Source organism: Lynx canadensis, chromosome B1, assembly GCF_007474595.2.
Source record: "Lynx canadensis isolate LIC74 chromosome B1, mLynCan4.pri.v2, whole genome shotgun sequence".
NCBI lineage: Eukaryota > Metazoa > Chordata > Mammalia > Carnivora > Felidae > Lynx > Lynx canadensis.
Genome location: NC_044306.2, coordinates 49,868,713 through 49,891,028, shown reverse-complemented (window position 1 = coordinate 49,891,028; position 22,316 = coordinate 49,868,713). Strand labels below are relative to the sequence as shown.

The following is a 22,316-nucleotide window of genomic DNA, read 5'->3' as shown; positions in this document are numbered from 1 at the left end:
TCAAACTCACGAACCATGAGATCATGACCTGAGCCAAAGCTGGACACTTAACCGACTGAACCACCGAGGCGCCCCTTCTTTTGATATTTTAATACTTCAGATTTCAGTCTAGCACCATAGAGTTCATTCTGGTCTTTTCCTTTTCCATATTTACACCTCCCTTCTCTGACAGTGAGAAACCAGGCTCTCATATTTATTTATGCAAGTTATATATGTACATATATAATTTTGATTATATACTATATATATAATTTATATAAAAATTGCATACTATATACACACACACACATATACATGAACAGTATGTATTTACTTACAAATACTGAAAGTAATTTTAAAATTGCTAACCTATTTCATTATTAAAACAAATCTGCTAACTAGACAGTATTTGCTTATGGTTCTTTTTTTTTTAATGTTTATTTTTGAGCAAGAGAGAGTGCAAGCGAGGGAAGGGCAGAGAGAAAAGGAGACACAGAATACAAGGCAGGCCCTAGGCTCTAGGCTCCAACCTGTCAGCACAGAGCCCAACATGGGACTCAAACCCACAAACCATGAGATCATGACCTGAGCTGAAGTTGGACGCTTAACCAACTGAGCCAGGCAACCCTGTTTATGGTGCTTTTTGACTTTAGTCTGAGGGCATATATTCATAACACTGTGTTCAAAAGTTATGTGGGTTCTTTTTTTAAATATCTCCCTTCACTGTGGTTTGTTACATAGTTCTAAAGTTCAAACTACATAAAAGCAAACCAGAAGTGGGGCGCCTGGGTGGCTCAATAGGTTAAGCCTCTGGCTCTTAATTTTGGTTCATGTCATGATCCCAGAGTTAGTGAGATCAAACCCTAAATCGGGCTCTGTGCTGACAGCATGGAGCCTGCTTGGGATTCTCTCTTTCTCTCTCTCTCTCTCTCTCTCTCTCTCTCCCTCTCTCTCCCTCTCTCCCTCTCTCCCTCTCTCTCTGCCTTCTCCCCCCAATAAATAAATAAAAACTCTTTTTAAAATGTATACGGAAAGTGCACAAAAGGTATACTCAGAGAAGTGCCACACCCCCATCTCTTCCATTCCTCTCCCACCCTGCCATCTTTTCCACCCCATTCCCACTAACAAACCTAATTATTTTACCATTTTTCAACTGATTGGCAAACAGTTTAAAGGTTGACAATACATTCTGTTGGTGAGGCTGTGGGCAAACAGGTACCTCATACATTGCTAGTAGGAATGTAAATTGGCACAAACCTTATAGAGGGATATTTGGCAATTACCCAGCAAAAATACATATGTCTTTACATTTTGACCCCAAAATCCCACTTCTAGGAATCAACCTTGAAAATAAGAAAAGTAGGGGCACCTGGGTGGTTCAGTCAGTTAAGTGTCTGACTCTTGATTTTGGCTCAGGTCGTGATCTCATGGTTAGTGAGTTTGAGCCCTGTATCGGGCTCTGCAGCGTGGAGCCTCCTTGGGATTCTCTCTCTCCCTTTCTCTCTCTGCCCCTCCCCTGCTCACACTTTCTCTCTTTCTCTGAAAATAAATAAACTTTAAAAAAAGAAAATATGAGAAGTATATCTGTATAAGGATATTTATTGCAGGGGTGTTTCCTATTTTAAAGTATTGGGAATAACTTAAATTTTCATACATGGAGAATGTCTGTTGAATAAACTGGGTATGGTCCATTCACACAATGGAGTACTAGGCACATATGAAAATGAGGAAGAGCTCTCTGAACTGATTGGCAGTAAGAAGGTACGTTGTTAAGGGAGAGAGGCACATTTCAAGAGAGTATCTGTAGTATGCCACCCATAGTACAGAAAGAAGAGAAAGTAAGAAAATATACATCTGTGTCTGTATATACACATGTATCTGTTTGTTAATATACACATACATACATGTTTACAGGATAAATAAGAAAGGAAATAAATTTTGGAATGTTTTGTAATGTTTTAATATGTCTGCTATGTTTTCAGAATATATTTAAACAGATTAACATCAAGGCAGCATAAGACAGTAAAAGTGTACAGGCTCTGGAGCCATACTGCTTGGGTTCAAATCCAGACTCCCACATTTCTAGCTTTGTGATCCTGGGGAGTTCCGTAACTTCTCTGTGCCTTAGTTTCCACACCTGTAAACTGGCAATAATAGTAATACCTAGCTCACAGGGTCCCTGTGAGGTAATCCTCATATATGCAACATGCTTATGAAAGCGCCTAACACGTAGTAAGTAAGCACTTCTTTTGTAGGATGGTTTACTCAAATTATACTATGTGGCTATAGTAAAAGAAAGGGTAATCCCACAAAGTCTGCTGAGTTGGGGACATTCAGATTACTTGTGTATTTTGTATTTTCAGGACTACTCGAGTCCCTTTGGAGGTGAGATGAGAGTGGTATCCCAAATTAGGCAAGAATCAAGCTCTTTGAGGGTGCAGACCATGTGCCTTACTCATTTTTATATCATCACTGACTAGCTTTGCAATACTCATTAACTGATTTTGCAAGAAGTGTAGCCTTTCTGTTCATAAACTTTAAATTTTAGTTGCATCAGAAAAAAATCCAATTGAGTTGCTAATAACTTAGAAAGTACTGGGCAAAAAAAAAAAAAAAAAATCAAGGTACAAAACAGAGTTTAAGGAGTGCCTAGGTGGCTCAGTTGGTTGAGCATCCAACTCATAATTTCAGCTCAGGTCATGATCTCACGGTGGCAAGATCAAGATTGAGTCCCATTTTGGGCTCCACACTGGGCATGGAGCCTGCTTGAGGTTGTCTCCCTCCCTCTCCCACTCCCCCTCCCCCACTTGCATGCACGCACACTCTCTCCCTCAAAAAAATAAAATAAAACAAATTTTGGGGGCACCTGGGTGGCTCAGGTGGTTAAGCGTCCAACTCTTGGTTTCAGCTCAGGTCATGGTCTCACGGTGTTCATGGGTTTGCTGTGCTGACAGTATGGAGCCTGCTTGGGATTCTCTGTCTCCCTCTCTCTCTCTACCCCTCCTGCATGTGCTCTCTTTCTCACTCAAAACTAAATAAATAAAACTTAAAAAAAAAAAAGCAGAGTTTAAAAGAAATACTACCATTTATATTAAAATGGGTGGGAGGGTGCCTGGGGTGGCTCATTTGTTAAGCCTCTGACTTTGGCTCAGGTCATGATCTCACAGTTCATGAGTTTGAGTCCCACATCAGGTGAGCTTGAGCCCTGCTTCTCTCTCTGTCTCTCCCTCTTCCTCTGCCCCTCATGGGATTCTCTCAAAAAAAAAAAAAAAAAGGTGGAGGAGAAAGAATATATACACACACACACACACACACACACACACACACATATATCCATAAAATATCTATACATAAAGTATCTTTGGAATATACACAAGAAACTGATACTATATTGTTTGCCTTCAAGGAGAACTGTAAGTTGGAGACAAGAATAGATGGAAAAAATTTCACTGTACATCCTTTTGAACTCTTGAATTTTGAATCATTGTGAATGTATTGACTATGTATTGATCAATGTATTCCTGAATATAGTATTTAAGAGTTTGTGTGTGGCCCTTATACTGGACTATGGTGGTAAATAGGAGAGAGACAAACTTAGATACCCAGTCATATGAATGGTACATTAACATGAGATAAACTGATAATGTCCTGAGTTTTCTGTGAAACTCAGATACCATTTATGAAAGGCAATAATCACATTAAGTGTTAATGTACTGAACACCCAATTAAAAGGCAGAGATTATAGAATGGGTAAAAAGGCAAGAACTGACCATATACTTTTTACAAGAGACACACCTTAAATACAAAGACACAGATAGGTTTAAAAGTGAAGTGATGGAAAGAGATGTACCATGCAAAGAGTAAGCATAAGAAGGGTAGGATGACCACTAATATCAAATAAAAGAGCCATCAGGACAAAGAGTATTACCAAAGATAAAGAGGGACATTTCATAATGATACAGGGGTTAACTAAAGAGGAAGATATAACTGTTACAAATGCATATCTACTTAATTACAAGGCTCAAAGTACTTAAGAGAAAAATTGATGGATCTAAAGAGATAGACAATTCCACGAACACCCTTTTTTAAGTGCATGTGCTACATTCACCAAGACAGACACGATGCTTGGACTCTTCAAAAAGTCAGTGCCATGAGGAAAAAAAAGAAGTGGGAAAAATGTTCTAGACATAAGAAACATAACAACCAAATGCAGTTTGAATCTATATAGGATTCTGATTAAAAAAAAAAAAAAAAAGACTGGGGTGCCTGGGTGGCTCAGTCGGTTAAGCATCCGACTTCAGTTCAGGTCATGATCTCACAGTTTGTGAGTTCAAGCCCCGCATCAGGCTCTGTGCTGACAGCTCAGAGCCTGGAACCTGCTTCAGATTCTGGGTCTCCCTCTCTCTCCCCCTCCCCTGCTCACTCTGTGTCTCTCTCTCTCAAAAATAAATAAACATTAAAAAAAAAAAGATTATAGAAGACATTCTTGGAACAATTGCAGAAATTTGAATATGAATTGAATATTAAATGATATTAAAGAATTACCATTCATTTTTCAAAGTATGATGACACTAATGTGGTTAGGTAGGCAAATACTCTCTGAGGAGATGAGTATTGAAGTATTTAGGGGTGAAGTGTCTGTAATTTATTTTCTTACAGTATGGGAAAAATGCATACATACATATATATACACACATACATATATACATGATGTGTGTATCTATATATATGTATCTATATAGAGAGAGGGATAAAGCAAAAATATCAAAATTGTTGAATCTAGTTGGAGAGTATATGGGTAATCAGTGTGCTATTCTTTCAAATGTTCTTTATATTCAAAAGTTCTTAATTAAAAGTTGGGGGACATTTTTGAAAACTAAGCAACAAGAGATATTTGAGCAAAGCTGGACTTTTTAAATAAAAATTTTTATAGTGGATATTCAAATATCAAAATACAACCACTTGTAACCATCAGCTAGCATTAACAGTTTTGAACTCATGACCAATCTGGTTTCCTTTATCCCTCAACCCTTCTTCCCTTTCCCCAGGTTACTTTGAAGACAAATCTAAAGGTTGTATTATTTCATTCATATATATGTCAATATATATTGAAATTGTGGTATTTCATATCACCTCTAAATCCATGGATGATTTCATAATAAATCAAATATCAAACCAGTTTTGAGGTATCTTTGTCTCATAAAAGGTATTTTTAAACAGTTGGTTTGTTTAATCAGCTTCCATATAAGGTTTGCATATTGTATTTAGTCCATGTGTCACTTAAATCTTTTTTTTTCTTTTTTCTTTTTTTGGATCTATAGGCTTATCCTCTGTCCTTTTTTTCTCCCCTTGCAATTTGTTTGTTATAGAAATCAGGCTATTTATTCTATAGAGCTTCTCACATTCTGATTTTGCTGATTGTACTCCCAACGTGCAGCTTGGCATGTCCCTCTGTCTCCTGTACTTGGCCATACTGGTGGTCAGAGCTAGAGGCTTGAGGAGATAGGATCATGTACTTCCATCATGAGGTGCAAATCTCCAGTTGTCTCTTTTTTTGTGATGTTAGTGGCTATTGAGGATCATTGCTTAGATCCATTACTTCAGGCAGACTTTTTTGGAAAGTGCCAGAGAATAAACGCTTTACAGGATATATCTCTGTCACAACTGTTCGACTTTGCCATTGTAGTCTGAAAACAGTCAAAGACAAGATGCAAAAAAATATAAGCATGACTATGTCCCCATATAACTTTATTTACAAAAATAGGCATTGGGCCAGAGTTCACCTCTGGGCTGCAGTTTGCTGATCCCTACTTTATCCTAATATATATGATAGTTTTAGAAAACCAATACTAATATTAATACAAACAATAGGATTACTAAAAAACAGTTTAAGATTTCTTTGCCTGTATTTTTGTCCTTAGTTCTTAGTAGAATACTACAAAGAATATGTGGACAAATTACTGTGTTAAAGTCCCATGAACTAACTAATTCCTCCATGTGTAATAATGCCACTAACTCCATAGACAAGGTTGTTTCTTTTATTTGTTCTTAGATTTTAGGGATTTTCTTCCTTTGTTTTATTTTATAATTTTGAGAAAAATTGAGATGGTTCCAAAGTCAAATATATAAAACAAAGTATATTTGGAGAAGTCTAGCTTCTGTTCCTACCCCTCCATACTGTTCTTTGTTCTTGATTGGATCACATAGGGATCCTACTTATAGGTAACCATTTTTCAAGATGTTATGGTGTCGTCCTTCCATTTAAAAAAATTTAAGCAAATACACACAGGCATTTTTGAAATAAACATACCACTTTATTCACCTTTCTTTTTTTTTTTTAACATTTTTAATGTTTATTTATTTTTGAGAGAGAGAGAGACAGAGTGTGAGCAGGGGAGGGGCAGAGAGAGACACACACAGAATCCAAAGCAGACTCCAGGCACTGAGCTGTCAGCACAGAGCCTGACATAGGGCTCAAACCCATGAACTACAAGATCATGACCTGACCTAAGTCAGAAGCTTAACCAACTGATCCACCCATGCACCCCCACCTTTCTTTTTTCATGTAACAATATATCCTGGTGATCACTCCACAGTTGTATGTAGAATTACCCTGCCTTACTTTTTATAGCTCATGGTACTCCATTGTGTGGATGCATCAGAGTTTATTCAACCAGTTCTCTTATGATCTACATTTGGCCCATTTCCACTTGAGTGAAAACAATCATTTAAATCATAGGAACAACAAAATCAAACAGACAAATAGCCATGCAAATTTAAAATGATTGTTTGTAATTTTCCAATGATTTCTAATTTACAGAAGGAGGAAAAGACATGAAATGAACCCAGATTTCAGCCAACAGTCACATGATAAGAAAAATAAATTGCAGGATAGATCTAAACTAAGGAAAGCACAGTCACTGGTAAGTATTGCTTACAAAAGCTTCCCCACCATAACATTTGTGAAGATTGCTGGATCTTGAATCCTATTTGTGAAACTGAATTTGTTTTTTTTAATCAGAATCATCAAGTGGTGGTTTAAATTCTGGTCTCTGACAAGCTGTGTGACCTTAAAGACATCTTTTATTTAATTTCTCTTAGGTTCTATTTAAAAAAAAATTTTTGAGTATAGTTGACATACAATGCTGCATTAATTTCAGGTGTATAAAGGAGTGATTTAACATCTCTATATGTTAAGCTTTGCTCACCACAAGTTGTAGCTACCATCTGATGACACCACACAACGCTATCATAATATCAGTGCCTATAATCCCTGTGCTGTACCTTTTATTTATTTATTTATTTTTAATTTTTTAAGTGTTTATTTTTGAGAGAGAGAGAGAGAGAGGGAAAGAAACAGAGAGACATAGAATCAAGAGCAGGCTCCAGGTTCTGAGCTGTCAGCACCAGCCCAACACAGGGCTTGAACCCACAATCATGACCTGAGCCAAAGTTGGACGCTTAACCAACTGAGCCACCCAGGCACCCCTGTAGCTTTTATTACCATGAGACTCTACACCTCTATTTTCTTATCTGCTAAAAAAAATAAAAAATAAAAAACAGACTGGATGAAGTGAAATGGATGAATCTGCTTTGAAAGTATACAATATAAAGGGAGCACAATTATCATTGGTTCTTTCTTCTGCTGTGAGTCTGTTGGGGGTGGGGGGTCTCTATAGATAATTTCCTTATAGAGTGAAGGTTCCACTGACCTAAGAAAAAGGTATGCTTTCCTGCTCCCAGTGGGGCATGATTATAAAAGTTCATTTGAAGTAACTTCAGAAAAAATGAATTAGGAATTTTTCTTTCCCCAGTTAAAAAATAGCTAATTGACTACCTAATAAAGTCAGTGATTGTGATTAGGGAACATTATTATTTCAGAGCAGAATTTCCCAAATTGTGGTTCTGTACCCCCAGTGGATCTCTCTCAGCCCGTATGAGTCTTTGGAGCAAAGTAGAAGAGAATAAGGATGGAATAAAAAGTTCATTTTAGCAGTAAAGATTTAGGGAAAAAAAGCTGAGGATACACACGCAAGGAAAATTAATGTAAAGTGGATGTCAATTGGGAGAGGAATAAGTATGTACTCGTGAATAAATCACTTTTATAGCTCTCTTTTAAAACTCTATTACTTTCTGTTTAAATGTATTTTCAAGTGTTATGTTTCAAAAAAAAAAGAGAGAGCTTTTATAAAATGAGCTTTTTTAAAAATAGGGCAGTCTGTATTCTGAGGGGCCAATTTTGTTGGACTGGATGAGGCTTATCACAGACATATGTACAGATGCCCAAGGGAATGAGGAAGCTGAAAGCAGAGCAGTAAAATTGTCAGTGAAAACCATTAATTGAGAAAAATAACTTTATGAGGCTTATCACATAGGCCATTTAGGCATGCTTCTGCCTGGTTTCCCGGCCCCTTCTGGGCCAGGAGTAGAAGAGAAATCCAGGGGAGAGCCAGGAATTTAAAGCACATAAAAGTTGATGGTTGATGTATGCTTACAAATTATCAGCACAGTCAAACATTTCTCTGGCCTAAAAAACAAAACAAAATCAAAGGCTAAACAGAAGCCTTCCCCATGGGCTTTTGACTTTAACCATCTGTCACACACTAGAGGGGCTTGCTTAAGTTAAAAAATTCATTATATTTATAAACTTTAAAAGTTGTGCTAATTAAAGCTGGAAGGGAAACCAGGGCAAATTAAACAATGATGGAGAACAACGAGCTATTAATAAAATGAAGTGTGCAATGGTAGTGATCTACTTATGTTGTTTATGTAAATGTACTAATTATAATCACTATTTATGCTTCGTACTTTTGATAAGGAGCAGAAAGCACAATTAAACCCTCCAAAAGTGTGCTAGGATCTTTTTCTCAGTCTGATCTGGCCTTTTGGGCCACGAGGCTGCGTGTGGCTAAGGTTTCCCCCTCTGCAGGCAGTGGCAGTTTGCTCTCTCAGTGGGCCACGCAGCTCAGAGGAAATAAGCAACCTCCTAAGTGATGCAAGGCGATTGTGCAAATTTTGGAAATGCTGGATGTGGGACCATAGAGAAGAGGAAATGGGTTTTGAAGAAATTAAATTAGGGTACAGAAGGAGAGAAGCAAGGAAAACTCTGAGAATTGCCACTATGGAGAGGGTGGTGGACAAAGCCCCATGCAATTGTAGCAGAGGGAACCCTGTGTTCATTTGATAGAAAGGTCTCACATCATTAAGATAGGTGTATGTAGGAAGATTTCAGGAGGAACTAGAGAAACGGGAGCAGGCAGAACTCGAGAACATATTATTAAGGGGAGGATGAGAAGGACAGACCCACAAAGCTCTGCCCAGCAGGTGCCTGACACCTGAACACTGAGTCTTTCTTGCCCCTGTAAGCAGAAAATACTTGGATACTTGGAAAAGGTAGAGCTTTGTGGAGTGGAAGGGTTGAAACAGAACAAAGCTCGGGAGTGTAAGAGAATACAGAGAATATTCCTTAAGTCATCTCTCCAGGACCGTGGCCATGAGGCTACTGAGACCCGTCTTCTTCACTTTTTGTCTGTCACGATTTATAGTTTTCAAATATGAGAAATGTCTCCAAAAAGAGAAACCTGCTTAGGGAAACAGTTTCAAATCCACATGTATTACTGTGAACTTGTGATGTTTTGTATTATTTATTAGACTTGAGTTTTCAAAACCTGCCCATTTAAAGGGTACCTGATTTCCATGTATGGCTTTCAATTCTAAAGCTGCCTCTTTACAGCTGCTTCATTTAACCCCTTCTGGTGTGAATCATTGATAGAAGATGGGAATAAAGCCTAGGTCTGATCACTAATGCTTTATAATTTTGAAGATTGTTTATTAAAATTATATAAAGAAATGTCCATTGCTCTTAGTTATTAAAATTTCATAAAGAACAAAGCAATTTAAATATATAAACGCCACAGTACAGCAAGTACTATCTTTTTAAAAAAAAATTTTTTTTTAAGTTTATTTATTTATTTTGAGAGTGAGAGAGAGTGCGAGCGTGCGCGTGTGCATGGGAGCAAGCAGGGGAAGGGCAGAGAGAGGGAATCCCAAATGGGTTTAGAGCCTTCAGCACAGAGCCAGACATGGGGCTTAACACGGGGCTCAAACCCAAGAACTATGAGATCATGACTTGAGCCAAATCAAGAGTCACCCAACTGCCTGAACCACCCAGGGACCCCAGCAAGTACTATCTTAAGAAAATTTTCCATTTTGTATAAAGACATGGGAATTTCTTTTTTTTTTTCTTTTCCTCCAAATCTTAACAGCCAGACCTACAATGCCTGTTCAGGAAAGGGAAAGAGGGAGCTGTCTCCTTGGGGGAAAGCTTTGATGAGCTTGTGGGGAGGGATGCCACCTTGAGGGCTTGGATGTTACAGGCACCTGGTCTCCAGAGGAAGGGAAACCTGCTCTGCCGGAGATTAGAGGAAGTTTGTTGTTTCTCTTCCAGCTTGGGAGGAGGGAGAGAAGTGGTGGAGAAAGAGCCAGCCAGGTGCTGAGACAGGTCGGGAAGTGAGGCCAGGACCCATTCAGATCCGAATTTATTTGCTGTTACTGAGATGTAAACCCCGAATTCCATCTCTACAGTAAATTCTCAATTTACACATGGAAGCAAGATCTCGGAAGTCTAGAAGACAGGAAAAACAAAACCTCCTGGGACAATTCGCAAAAACTGAAGGGTGGGCTTTGGACTTCCTGGGACCTGGAGGTAGACTCAGAGGACCCCAGCTGACATCTTGTTTCATGTCATTTTTCTTTTTCTTTTTCCTACCAAGTTAAGTGTAAAAACATTAAGTACCTTTTAGCTCACACTGCTTTTTCTTGGCGATCAGAGAAGTCCTCACTTTCTAGGTTCTGATCTGGCCACGGATTTCAAAAAGCTTGCTGTTTCAGACCATTCACCTAAATGCTAGTAACAAAAGCCTTTAATTGCCTGCTTACTCTAATTGCTTTAGATAAGACCTTATCTTTTTCTGTACTCTGCTAATTCAAGCTTCTGCCGTTACCTTCCAACGCTTTCCAAGCTAACTTGGTTTTTAGTGTCCTGATCTTTTAAATGCTTCTGTAAGCTTTATCACCTTTTTTTCATCCCCTCTCTGAATCAGAAGAGGAGGAAAAAAGAATATACTCCAAAGTGATAGCTGATTCTTGTCGTGAAAGAACAATGGCTTAAGAATCAGGAAAGCCAGTTTTCTGGCCTCTGCTCTACAATTAACTAGCAGTCACTCAACCTTTGAGTTTTCATTTTCCCATTTATAAAATGAGAGTTTGGGTCCCAACATCTTTAAAGTCCATTCCTGTCTAACTAAAGCCTGGAGCTGCAGAACCCCACAGTCCCCTGCACATTTATTCCCTGCTTTCTTCTGATGCCAGAGGGACACAGCTGTGACTAAAGTGACTTTGCATAGAATACCAGAAAGAATCAATCACACTGGTGAGTTCTGATTATAAACCAATGGAAACTGGTTTCTGTCTCCTATCCTTTTCTTTGAACTTCAGAAAATGCAATTAACTGTAACAGAAGTATTTACGAAACAAACCTATGCAGTGGTTTCCTTACAGGCAGTCTTTAATAGACTTTTTTCAAAGTCTGATGACTTCCCCAGGTGTTTGTTTATTTGGTTTGGATGGGCAGAATTAGAAATCTCAACAGGAGAGATCTTTAATTATTTAGCTCAATCAGTGAAACTCATGAGAGTTCCATTTGGAATACAGAGTAAGAAAGAATATGGGCTTTGTGGTCAGAGAGACCAGAGTTCTTTTACCAAATGGCACAATTTTGGATAAGTGAGGGACCAAACCTTTCTGAGCCTCTATTTCTTCATCTGTAAAATGGGAATAATGATTCCTCCCTTGTAGGATTATTGTCCGGACTAAATGCCAGGTGTGTCTTAGGTACTCAATACTTGTTTGTGTTCTCTCTCATTAAATACCATCTTATCTTGAGGGGCACCTGGCTGGCTCAGTTGGAAGAACATGAGACTCTTGATATCCAGATCATGAGTTCAAGCCCCATGTTGGGTGTAGAGTATTACTTAAATAAACTTAAAAAGAAATACCGTATTATCTTTCACTTTGCTGACCAAGAGTATAGGTTTGGGACTCAAACAGCCTAGGTTCAATGCCTGATACCACAATTTTATCTATTTGTTTTTTAAATATATATTTATTTTGGTGGGGGGAGGGGCAGAGAGGGAGACAGAGAATCCTAAGCAGGCCCGAACCCTTGAACTGTGAGATCATGACCCTACTGGAGCAGAAATCCGGAGTCGGATGCTCAACCACTCAACTGACTGAGCCACCCAGGTGCCCCTATTTTATTTATTTATTTTTTAAAAGCTCCAGACCCAACATAGGCTTGAACTCATGACCCCGAGAGATCAAGAGTCTCATGCTCTACCAACTGAGCCAGCCAGGTGGCCCATGGCACCAGTTTTAGTAGCTCAGTGATTTGGGTCAGTTATTAACCTCTGGGAGGTTCTGTTTCCTCATCTGTAAAACGGAGTTAGTAATGACACTAACCTCACAGAGTTAGCAGAGGGGGTATAAGGCATTTAGTAGTGCCTAGCTCAAATAAGTATTCAGTAAGTAGCAGCTGGTGTAGGTAATAGCAATTACCAGTATCAAAACCCCACCAGGTCACTGCCTGAGGCTGCAGGAGAGAGAGAGAGAGAGAGAGAGCACGCACTGATGGTGAAAGCTGCAGAGAGGTCAGGCAGCAGCCAAGGGACATTGGCAGCAGGCTCCCCCCCTATGGAATAAGCTTCTCTTTCTCGCCTGTACTTTTACTTGCCTTCAGTTTTAGCTTTCTTTGTCTTTTCTTTCCCCCATGGTTTCCACGATGTGAAAAGTGATTGCATCCATAGCGGCTGAAATGTGAGCTACCTATTTTTTTTCCTGCATGGTCTCTGTACAGTCTGCCCCTGCACATACATACATGTATTCCCTCCTCAGCGACATTGGGTCTTTTATTCCACACTCAGACTGAACTGTGCATGTGTGTTGAACTCAATACTGTGAATTCTGTGCTACCTGTGCTCCTCTGCTTACTAATTACAATATTGGTTGTTGTTAATTTTTGATGCCTATGAGAAGAAAGGGCCTAATTGCTAAGAATCCTGGGGGCAAAATTAACTCTCAGGAAGGATCACTACTTAGAGTCTTTGCATTTATCCTTTGCCTCTAAAAGAGCATAGTTTTCTTGTTCTGTCTTGTTATCTTCTTTGTGATGCTTTGCATAATAAATTACCCTGGCATTTCCAACAAGAGTGACTCTATCTGCTTCTCTTTTACTGAATATTTATTTTTTATTTAAAAAAAATTTTTTTAATGTTTATTTTTGAGAGACAGAGACAGAGCGCCAATCAGAGAGGGGCAGAGAGGGAGACACAGAATCTGAAATAGGCTCCAGTCTCTGAGCTGTCAGCACAGAGCCCCATGTGGGGCTCCAACCCATGGACTGCGAGATCATGACCTGAGCTGAAGTCAGACACTTAACTGATTGAGCCACCTAGGTGCCCCTCACTAAATATTTAGACTGTAGCATAATGGCTACTTGTTTTTAAGAGTTACACACAAAATATTTGACACAAATTGGCTTCTCTTTGGGATCTATCAGAAGAAAAGAACCATGTTTGTGAGTTATGTAATATTATTAGTTATATACATAGTAGTTATGACAGATATTTAATCACTGTTACTGCTGGGTTTAAAATATATATGTATGTGGGCTGCCTGGCTGGCTCGCTCAGTAGAGCATATGGTTCTTGATCTCAGGATTGTGAGTTCAAGCCCCACTTTGGGCCTAGATCTTACTTAAAAAAAAAAAAGTATAGGGGCGCCTGGGTGGCTCAGTCGGTTGAGCGACCAACTTCGGCTCAGGTCATGATCTCACAGTTTGTGAGTTCGAGCCCCATGTCGGGCTCTGTACTGCCAGCTCAGAGCCTGGAGCCTGCTTCTGATTCTGTGTCCCCCTCTCTCTGCCCCTCCCCCGCTCATGCTCTGTCTCTCTCTGCCTCAGAAATAAAAATTTTAAAAAAGTATATATATGTGTGTATATATATATATACATATACACACACACACACACACATTCATACATACACACATTTATATGTGAATGAACACATACACACATATATGTATGTAGTATATATATTTGGGTGTTGTATAACATTTAGTAATATAGCATTTCACCACAAACTACATTAGAAGCCAATTTTCTAAGACATGGCTGTTTTGAAATCCGAGTTCACAATCATTACTAACAAACAACCATTGGAACTTTATGGCCTTGCACATTTTGCAACACACCCCTACCTTACTTCACTTGGGAGACTGAATGGTGCCATCACATAGTCTTGGATTTAAATTTCAAAACCCTGCCTAGGGGTTGCTTAGTCTTCCTCCACAGCTCACAGCTCTACCCCAAGGTTCCTTAAAAGATAAACCAAGAGCAAAGACAAGCCTGTGACTTCTTTAAAACTCTGTTGATGATTTTTCCCTAACACCCTCCCTCTGTTTCTCACAGAAGCAGAGTGAGCAAGGACAAAAAGGGAACACCCTCTCCATAGTGTTGACCAAAGCAGGGGCCCCCTGGAAGGGTGACCACACGGCTCTGAGCAGCAATCTGGGATCCTAAGCAGGCAGGAGGACAGCAGGGAGCCTTCTCACAGAATTCTCAGATTGAAAAATCCAGGAAGCAGCTCCATTCTGGAGATTAAGCATCCAGGACTCTAAGACTTTCTTCCCAGAAGGAAACCCCTCTCAGGCGAGCATTCCTCAGCCACCTTCTCTGTCCTCTGAACCTTTGTCCCCACCAGTGACCCTTACTTATTGCTCAACCCATATCCTATGCTGAGACAATTTCTAAGAGTGAGTTGAAGCTGTATTTATATGACTAAAACAAAATACTTCTGACTTTATTATTTTCAAATACAATATTCCATGTTTATACATAGTATTACCACATTACTCTTGAACTGGATGTCATAAGAAAGTGTTGAGTGTAGATTTTTGTAAAAGAGGAAGGTGGATAGGGTCTCCTACGGAGTGAAGATTGTTTACCTTTCTTCCTTACCTTTCTTTACCATATCACAGGCTTGGGAAGATTAAATGAAATAATAAAGGTATGACACAGCACAAGGCAGTCAGATATGTGCAATTGTTTTTACTGGTATTTCTAGAAGGATGATTGACACACAGCAGGGGCTGTCATTATGGTTACTATATCTATCTGTTTTCCATATCTAGACACTCCTTACCTAGTCTATTCTCTTAAATGATCCCTGGTTTTATCCAGTGGTGTTGTTTGTATCAATGATCATTTGCAAGTTTCTGCAGATAATGTGAATGGAGAACCAGAAAACAAAATTGAAGTGGGGAGTGACACCCAGAAGTATATTCAAGCTGCTATACACAATTTGAGCTGCTTGTTCCTGGGTTGATAGCCCTTCTTGGGTCATAGCCTCCTATAAGGTCCTACCCTTTCTTGGGTCACTCAGCTCCATAGCCTCTCCCCATTCTCACTCTTCTGTGCCCAATAAAATGACCATCCAGTCTGAAGATAGGAATTTTCTATCTCTACTTCAAAGTCCACCTGCAAGGTGCTTTCAGCCATTGCCCTGAAATGAAAAAGGAAAAACCATTCATATATTTATTCATTTATCCAACAAATATTTACAGGTACAAGGGTGGGCATTAGGGATACAACCATAATAAGATACAGTCCCTGCCCTCCAGGGGCTTACAGGCTGGAGGGGGAAAGCTTCCAATCAAGGAAGGGGTAACTCCTAGGTATCTGGATTGGACAGTTGTGTTAATGCTCATACCACCCATCACTGAGACTGGAAATGCAGCAGGACATGCTAGGTGCGAGAGACCTGTAGGAGTACCAGTGTACATATTCAGAAGAGAGCTGAATTTATGAGCCAAGAGCTCAGGAGGGACAGCGGGGCAAGAGATATAAAACCAGCAATTGAAGATGTAGGTACTGATTGCCTAGGAAGTGGGACAAGAACAGAACCCTGAAGACTTCTGTTATGTAAAGCATGGCCTTTACATATAAATGTCTTCCGTTTTAAAGACAGGCTGACGAGACATAGAAATATTATTGGGTAGGGGCACCTGGGTGGCTCAGTCAGTTGAGGGTGGCTCAGTCAGTTGAGCGTCCAGCTTCAGCTCAGGTCATGGTCTCACAGTTTGTGAGTTTGAGCCCTGTGTTGGACTCTGTGCTGACAGCTCAGAGCCTGGAGCCTGCTTCAGATTCTGTGTGTCCCTCTCTCTCCGCCCCACCCCTGCTTGTGCTCCGTCTCTCTCTTTCAAAAATGAATAAACATAAAAAGAAAATTAAAAAAAAAATTTTTTTAAGAAATATTGTTGGGTAAATATCTCTAGAAAAAGAACAGTAAGGGGCTCCCAGCTGGCTTAGTTGGTAGAGCACATGCTCTTGACCTCGGAGTCATAGGTTCCAGCAGTATCGCATGTAGGGTGTAGAGAAAAGAAAAGAGAACAGTTTAAGTTCAACCAGCAAGAAAAATGTATTTAAATGATAGATGGTCCCTGGCTTTGAATGGTTTGACTTAGGATTAACCATCAACTTTACAATGGTGAAGGTGATTCATATTCAGTAGAAACCATACTTTGAGTTTGGGATTTGATCTTTTCCCAGGCTGGCAGTATGTAGTACAACACTCTCTTGTGATGCAGGCCGGGGAGTCACAGCTCCCAGTCGGCCACACAATCACGAGGGTAAACAGCTGATAGTTACAACCATTCTGTATCCACACAACCATTCTGTTTCTCACTTTTTTAAAAAATTCAATACATTATGTAAGCTATTCCACACTTTATTATAAAATAGGCTGTGTGTTTGATGATTTTGCCCAACCGTAGGCTAATGTAAGAGTTCTGAGCATGTGTAAGGTAGGCTAGGTTGAGCTATCTATCATGGTCGGTAAGTTAGGTGTATTAAATGCATTTTGACTTACAATATTTTCAATTCATGGTGTGTTTATCGGGACATAACCCCATTGTGAGTTGAGAAAGATCGGTAGCTGATTCCCTCCCTCTTCATGGGAATAGACTGAGGAAAGGCTACAGCAGATGGACCTGTGCGTAAGTAAAGATAATTTATAACAACATTGTTTGTAAGAGCAACTTCATCCATTTGGGATTCTTGTGGAGGCTTTGGCACCAAGGCACAATCAATTATTAACTCCATTTCTAGCTCCTCTCCCCTCTCTGGAGGATGGTCAATGGGGCTGAAAATTCTAAGCTTCTAATCATGGCTTGGCCTTTCTGGTGACCAGTCCCCATCCAGGAGCCCATCCAGAGTCCCCTCAATAAAACAAAAGATGCTTCTAGTGCTCTTATCACTCAGGAAATTATAAGGGTTTGAGGAGCCCTGTGTCAGGAACATGGAGCAGAGACCAATGTGTATTTTTCTATTATCTTATAACCAAAGTTGGTATAAAACACATTGCCAGTTATTTTAACCAGATCATCAGATGCTGTGGATCAAGGTACAAGACTGTCAGATTTATACCCTTTATGTAACTTCCTCATGTTTTCCCCTTAAATCTTATCTTTTCTCTTGCAATGATGGAAATTAAAGCCTTAAAATGAAGAGGGTCTATGAACTTGTTTTCAGGGACAGAAAGAAAGGGTGGATGTATGGAGACCATCTTTCTAGAGCCAATCTTAGAGGAAAGAGGAACCCAACAGTCTGGATAGGCAATGACAATTACCAAGGGTGGGGGGGATGGTGGGTATGGGGAAGTGAATCCCTGGGACCTGCCTTGGCTAAAAAGGAGAGCTTCAGAGGAGCCTGCCTCAGCATGTGAACTTTCCCCAGGGGACTTAGGAGAAAGAAGATCCTCAAATGCAGTGATAAATAAGCTTTGCAGAGTAATAGGATTAAATTTGAAACTGTTACAGGTGAGGTGTGACTAGCCCATTCTTGTATCCCAGAGAACTAGTCCTTTTTTTTCATTCAACAAGTATTATTTTTATCTTCATTGTCACTAAAATAGCAGAAAGGAACACCTCTGTTCTCTTACTTTATGTTGATCTTAGAACAACACTGAAAATGCTTATTCTCCATTGCTCTTAAAACAACACTGAAAGCTGCAAAAGAGGGAAGATTACCTACTCCCTTTTCTTCCCCTTTTTCCTCTCCAAGTCTAACAACTTACTACATTTAATTCCAGTTTTACCTACTTTTTTCCAGAAAAATTATCAACAAAAATGTATGGATCTCCTATAGGCAGGAACCCATAGATTCACTGAAGTGTAAGATTCCAGCTTTGCTCTCAGGAAGTTTGCAGTCCCGTCAGGGCACAAATAATTACATCCAGGAATGAATACAAATGTCCAAGAACATATGTTTAAACATTTTATTTTTTTTTTCAACGTTATTTATTTTTGGGACTGAGAGAGACAGAGCATGAACGGGGGAGGGGCAGAGAGAGAGGGAGACACAGAATTGGAAACAGGCTCCAGGCTCTGAGCCATCAGCCCAGAGCCCGACGCGGGGCTCGAACTCACAGACTGCGAGATCGTGACCTGGCTGAAGTCGGATGCTTAACCGACTGCGCCACCCAAGCGCCCCCAAGAACATATGTTTAATGCAAAGTCTGAGGTCTCAATAATAATGGCTTCGGGAATCCAGCTGAGGCAGAAATCCCTGAGGGTTAAGACACTCAAGCTTCTTGGAGAAGGTAGTCCTTGAAGGATAGGCTAGATATAGAGAAGGAATAGAGTGCATGAGGCTAGTTAGTGTAGGGTGTGAGGCAAGACCAGACAGTGTGGGGCATCTTTGTGGAATAATGAGGGACCTGGTTCCCTGGAGAAGAGAACAGGAGACAGCAGTCATTGGCTAAATCAATTTCTTTTTTTGTTTATTTATTTTTGAGAGAGACAGAGACAGAGCATGAGTGGGGGAAGGGCAGAGAGAGAGCGAGACACAGAATCAAGAGCAGGCTCCAGGCTCCCAGCTGTCAGCACAGAACCCGACTGGGGGTTCGAGCCCACAAACCGTGAGATCATGACCTGAGCCAAAGTCAGACGCTCAACCAACTGAGCCACCCAGGTGCCTTGGCTGAAGCAATTTTTGATTTATCGAAGTCTAAAGTAGGATTACTCCCAGATTAACAGAAACTCTGCTGGAAACATACCCAGCAGAGCATGAGAGGGATATAACAAACCATCTGACGGCTGGGCCATGCCAGCTGAATATGGAGTCTTGTGGGATCAGGATTTTATTCAGGGAAGGCTACAGTATCTGCATACCTGCCCCGTCTCCTTGTGTCTCTCTGCCGAGTAGGGGCCAACGCAAGAGGGAACTTACAAGACTCCATTGTTCCTGCTCCTGCAAGCTCAGCTCATATTCTTTCTTTCTCTTGTTCTCCCCGTCTTCCCCTCTTCCCTTTCTTGCTCACGGCCAGATGTCCAGGAGATATCCTTTCTCACTGTGAGTTTTTGTTGGAATGTCAACCAAATATGTTGCTTTTGCCTTTTTAGAACGAATGTGTGCATGACCAGATTAGTAGTGAGTGAAAATATGGGAACTCTACCTATGCTCACCTGGATTGAGAGTCCCAAGTCTCCAAACAGCCCTAAAACCTTTCTGGTCTGTGAACTTGGGCTGGCACGTAAACTGCCTGTTCTTCGGTTCCATTTATTTGTAAAACAGAGATGCTAATGCCTCCCTACCTACCTTGCAGAATTTTCTTGAGGTTCAAATGAAATTATGGTTGTGAAAGCACTTTGGAGACTAACAAACTTATTATTAGCTCAAGGTGAAGATTGCATGGGGGTTAAGGGTGGTCATATTGGGAAGTCTCATTAAATCCCATCCAGCCCTACAATTTGATAAAGCTGTTTTGTGTCATTAAAATAAGTTTAATTATATGGCTTCCTCTGTGATGTTTTGGTGGCTGTCACTTGAACGATGTGTTTTTCCTCCCTAGATATCCCTGAGTGCAGAACCCAGCCCCGCTCTACAAGTTCCTGCTCATCTCGCCTGGTCTCCTCATGGGTGGGCAGGGCTCCCAGCCACCGAAGCAGCAACGAAAATCCTCACACAGCATCTCCAGAGGCACTCTGGGCTTCAGGCAATACCCATCCAGGCTCCAGATCCGGAGTCAGTTTAAACCTGTGAAAGGATTTCGATAGAAATGACAAGATGCTCTACACATTGGAGAGTTGGATATTACTTGGCTCATCTATTAGAAACTTTCTGCTTAGGTACCTTCTTGGGATAGCGAATTCTACAGTATTTCAGTGAAAGGTATTCATGGCATAAGTGCTGACATATTTACAAACTTAGATACAAATGTGATGATAGATACCATGTGGTTGATAAAGGGACACAGGTTAGCAGGGATGGCCTGCTTTTGAAGAGGCAAAAGGGAAAGGGCCTGTTGTTCTAGAACCCAGGAAGAGCTGTAGCCACAGGAGAGGGGCCATCCAACAGGATGTATTCTGTGTGGTGCAGGAACACAGCCACTTCAGAAACCAAGGCCTAGTGGGGAAGGAAGAGGGAGAAGACCCAACCCCTCGACACTGACAGTGCTTGGCTTTGGTCAAACCTATCTGGAAGTCAGAGAACAAAGAAGCCTGGGGAGAAATGTGGCCAGGAGTGGGTCGGAGGGGTGTTTCCTAAGAAGGAATTACATTTCCCAAGAAGGAATTATAACTGATAGTCAAGCAACATAAGTGGGCTCAAAAGAGTAATTTGGAAAACAGAAAATGTTACTTAGCTGCAAAAGTATTAGTCATACATTCTAAACTAAACCACCTACTCATGTACCATTTCAAGGTCCAGAAGTTACCATTCTAAGATACTAATTTACCTAAGTAAAGCAGAATGATAGAAAAAATAAATGTTTGTCAATTGTGCAATGCTGAACATGTTATGTTATTATATTGCATACCATAACATGTACTAATATACACATATTTGAATGTTTAAAATATTCAAATTCCATGGTCTGGAAGCATGGCCCAGGATACAGTGGTTTGGATGCCCAAATGATTGGTGTAGGACAAAACATGCCAGCTTACATTTGATTAATTTGCACCACCCAAGGTGACACTAATACAGGACTTTGAGGCAGAGAAGAAGGAAAACACACCCAGGATGAGACCTTGTGTTCTTCCCATGGGCAAAGCAGCTGGCTATCAGTTAAGATTCCTTCTTCCTGAAGACTGAGCCCTCATGGTCGGCCCCCAGGAGTCAGGTGCAGCTGTGTAGCTGGGATAGCCTACAGCTTCTGCCCTGCTTTGCCCCACTGGCCCCCCTGGGTTATGTCCAGGATCCAGTCACATTGTGGGCAATATTTGAATGGACCAGTCTGGAGTATGTCCCCAGTATCTTCTGAAATAAACCAGAATCCTCTGGGGCAAGGACCTATCAAGAGAAAGAAGGGCTGTCTAGTACAAGTGGTTTTATCTTAAGCTGTATTTGAGTTACCTATTCCTATAAAACAAGCCACACCCAAACTTACAACAAGAGCCTGTTATTCCCCTCATAAATATGCAGTTTGGGAGGGTTCTGGGGAAGAACTTGTCTCTGATCCACACAACACCCTCTAGATATTCCCAACAGAGGGATGGAAGAGCCAATTCCAAGATGGTGTAGGGGCACGGTTGGGAAGTGCATGCTAGCCTTCCACTGGGCACTCAGCCAGGGCTGAGGGCAGGAGCCACTGTTGTTCTTCATTTGGGCTGGGATTACCTAGCATGGGGGTTGGGTTCTAAGGATGAGCATCCCAAGAGAGAGACAGGTGGACTCTGAATCACCTCTTTTGTCTTAGCCTTGGAAGTATCTTGGTGTCACTCCATTGTTCCCTGGAGACCACAGAGGTTTGTCCAGTTTCAAGCAGAGCGGGCATAGAGTATGGAGAGTTGCAAGGTTCTGGAAGAACATGTGGGATGAGAAAGAGAATTGTGACCATTTTGGAATAGACTGTCTACCTCAGGGTAATGGTTCCCTGTGTGCCCCTTAATTATCATTGGTCACAGCACAGTTATATGAACTAGGTACACCCATGGAATTAGTCTGCTTGGGCAGCATAACAAAATACCACAGACTAAGTGGCTTATATAGCAGACATTTATTTTCTCAAAGTTCTGGAGGCTGGAAGTCCAAGATCAAGGTGTTGGCGTGGTTGGTGTCTGGTGAGACCTCTCTCTTTGGGTTGCCTTTTCCTTGTGTGCTCACATTGCCTTTCCTTTAGTACCTGTGGAGAGAAAGAGAGAGAGATTTCCCTGGTGTCTCTTCTAAGGACACAATCCTCTCAGATCAGGACCCCACTCTTATGGCCTAATTTAACCCT

The 22,316-nt window shown here is 40.7% G+C and overlaps 1 protein-coding gene across 3 annotated transcripts in view; it reads left to right on the top strand.

Annotated features, from left to right (window-relative positions):
* The window catches only part of FBXO16 (F-box protein 16), a 56,280-nt gene extending 34,177 nt beyond the window's left edge, over positions 1 to 22,103 (top strand). The window contains exons 7-9 of one of the 3 annotated variants that reach the window (XM_030312680.1): positions 6,800 to 6,902; positions 19,422 to 19,447; positions 19,947 to 20,008. In XM_030312680.1, the coding sequence (XP_030168540.1) occupies positions 6,800 to 6,902; positions 19,422 to 19,447; positions 19,947 to 19,956 (139 nt within the window). In that variant the 3' untranslated portion in view covers positions 19,957 to 20,008. Of the gene's footprint in view, positions 1 to 6,799; positions 6,903 to 12,827; positions 13,243 to 19,421; positions 19,448 to 19,946 lie in introns of those variants that run through there. The other 2 variants (XM_030312679.1, XM_030312681.1) reach the window with 2 other exon arrangements.
* The last annotated feature ends 213 nt before the right edge of the window (positions 22,104 to 22,316 follow it).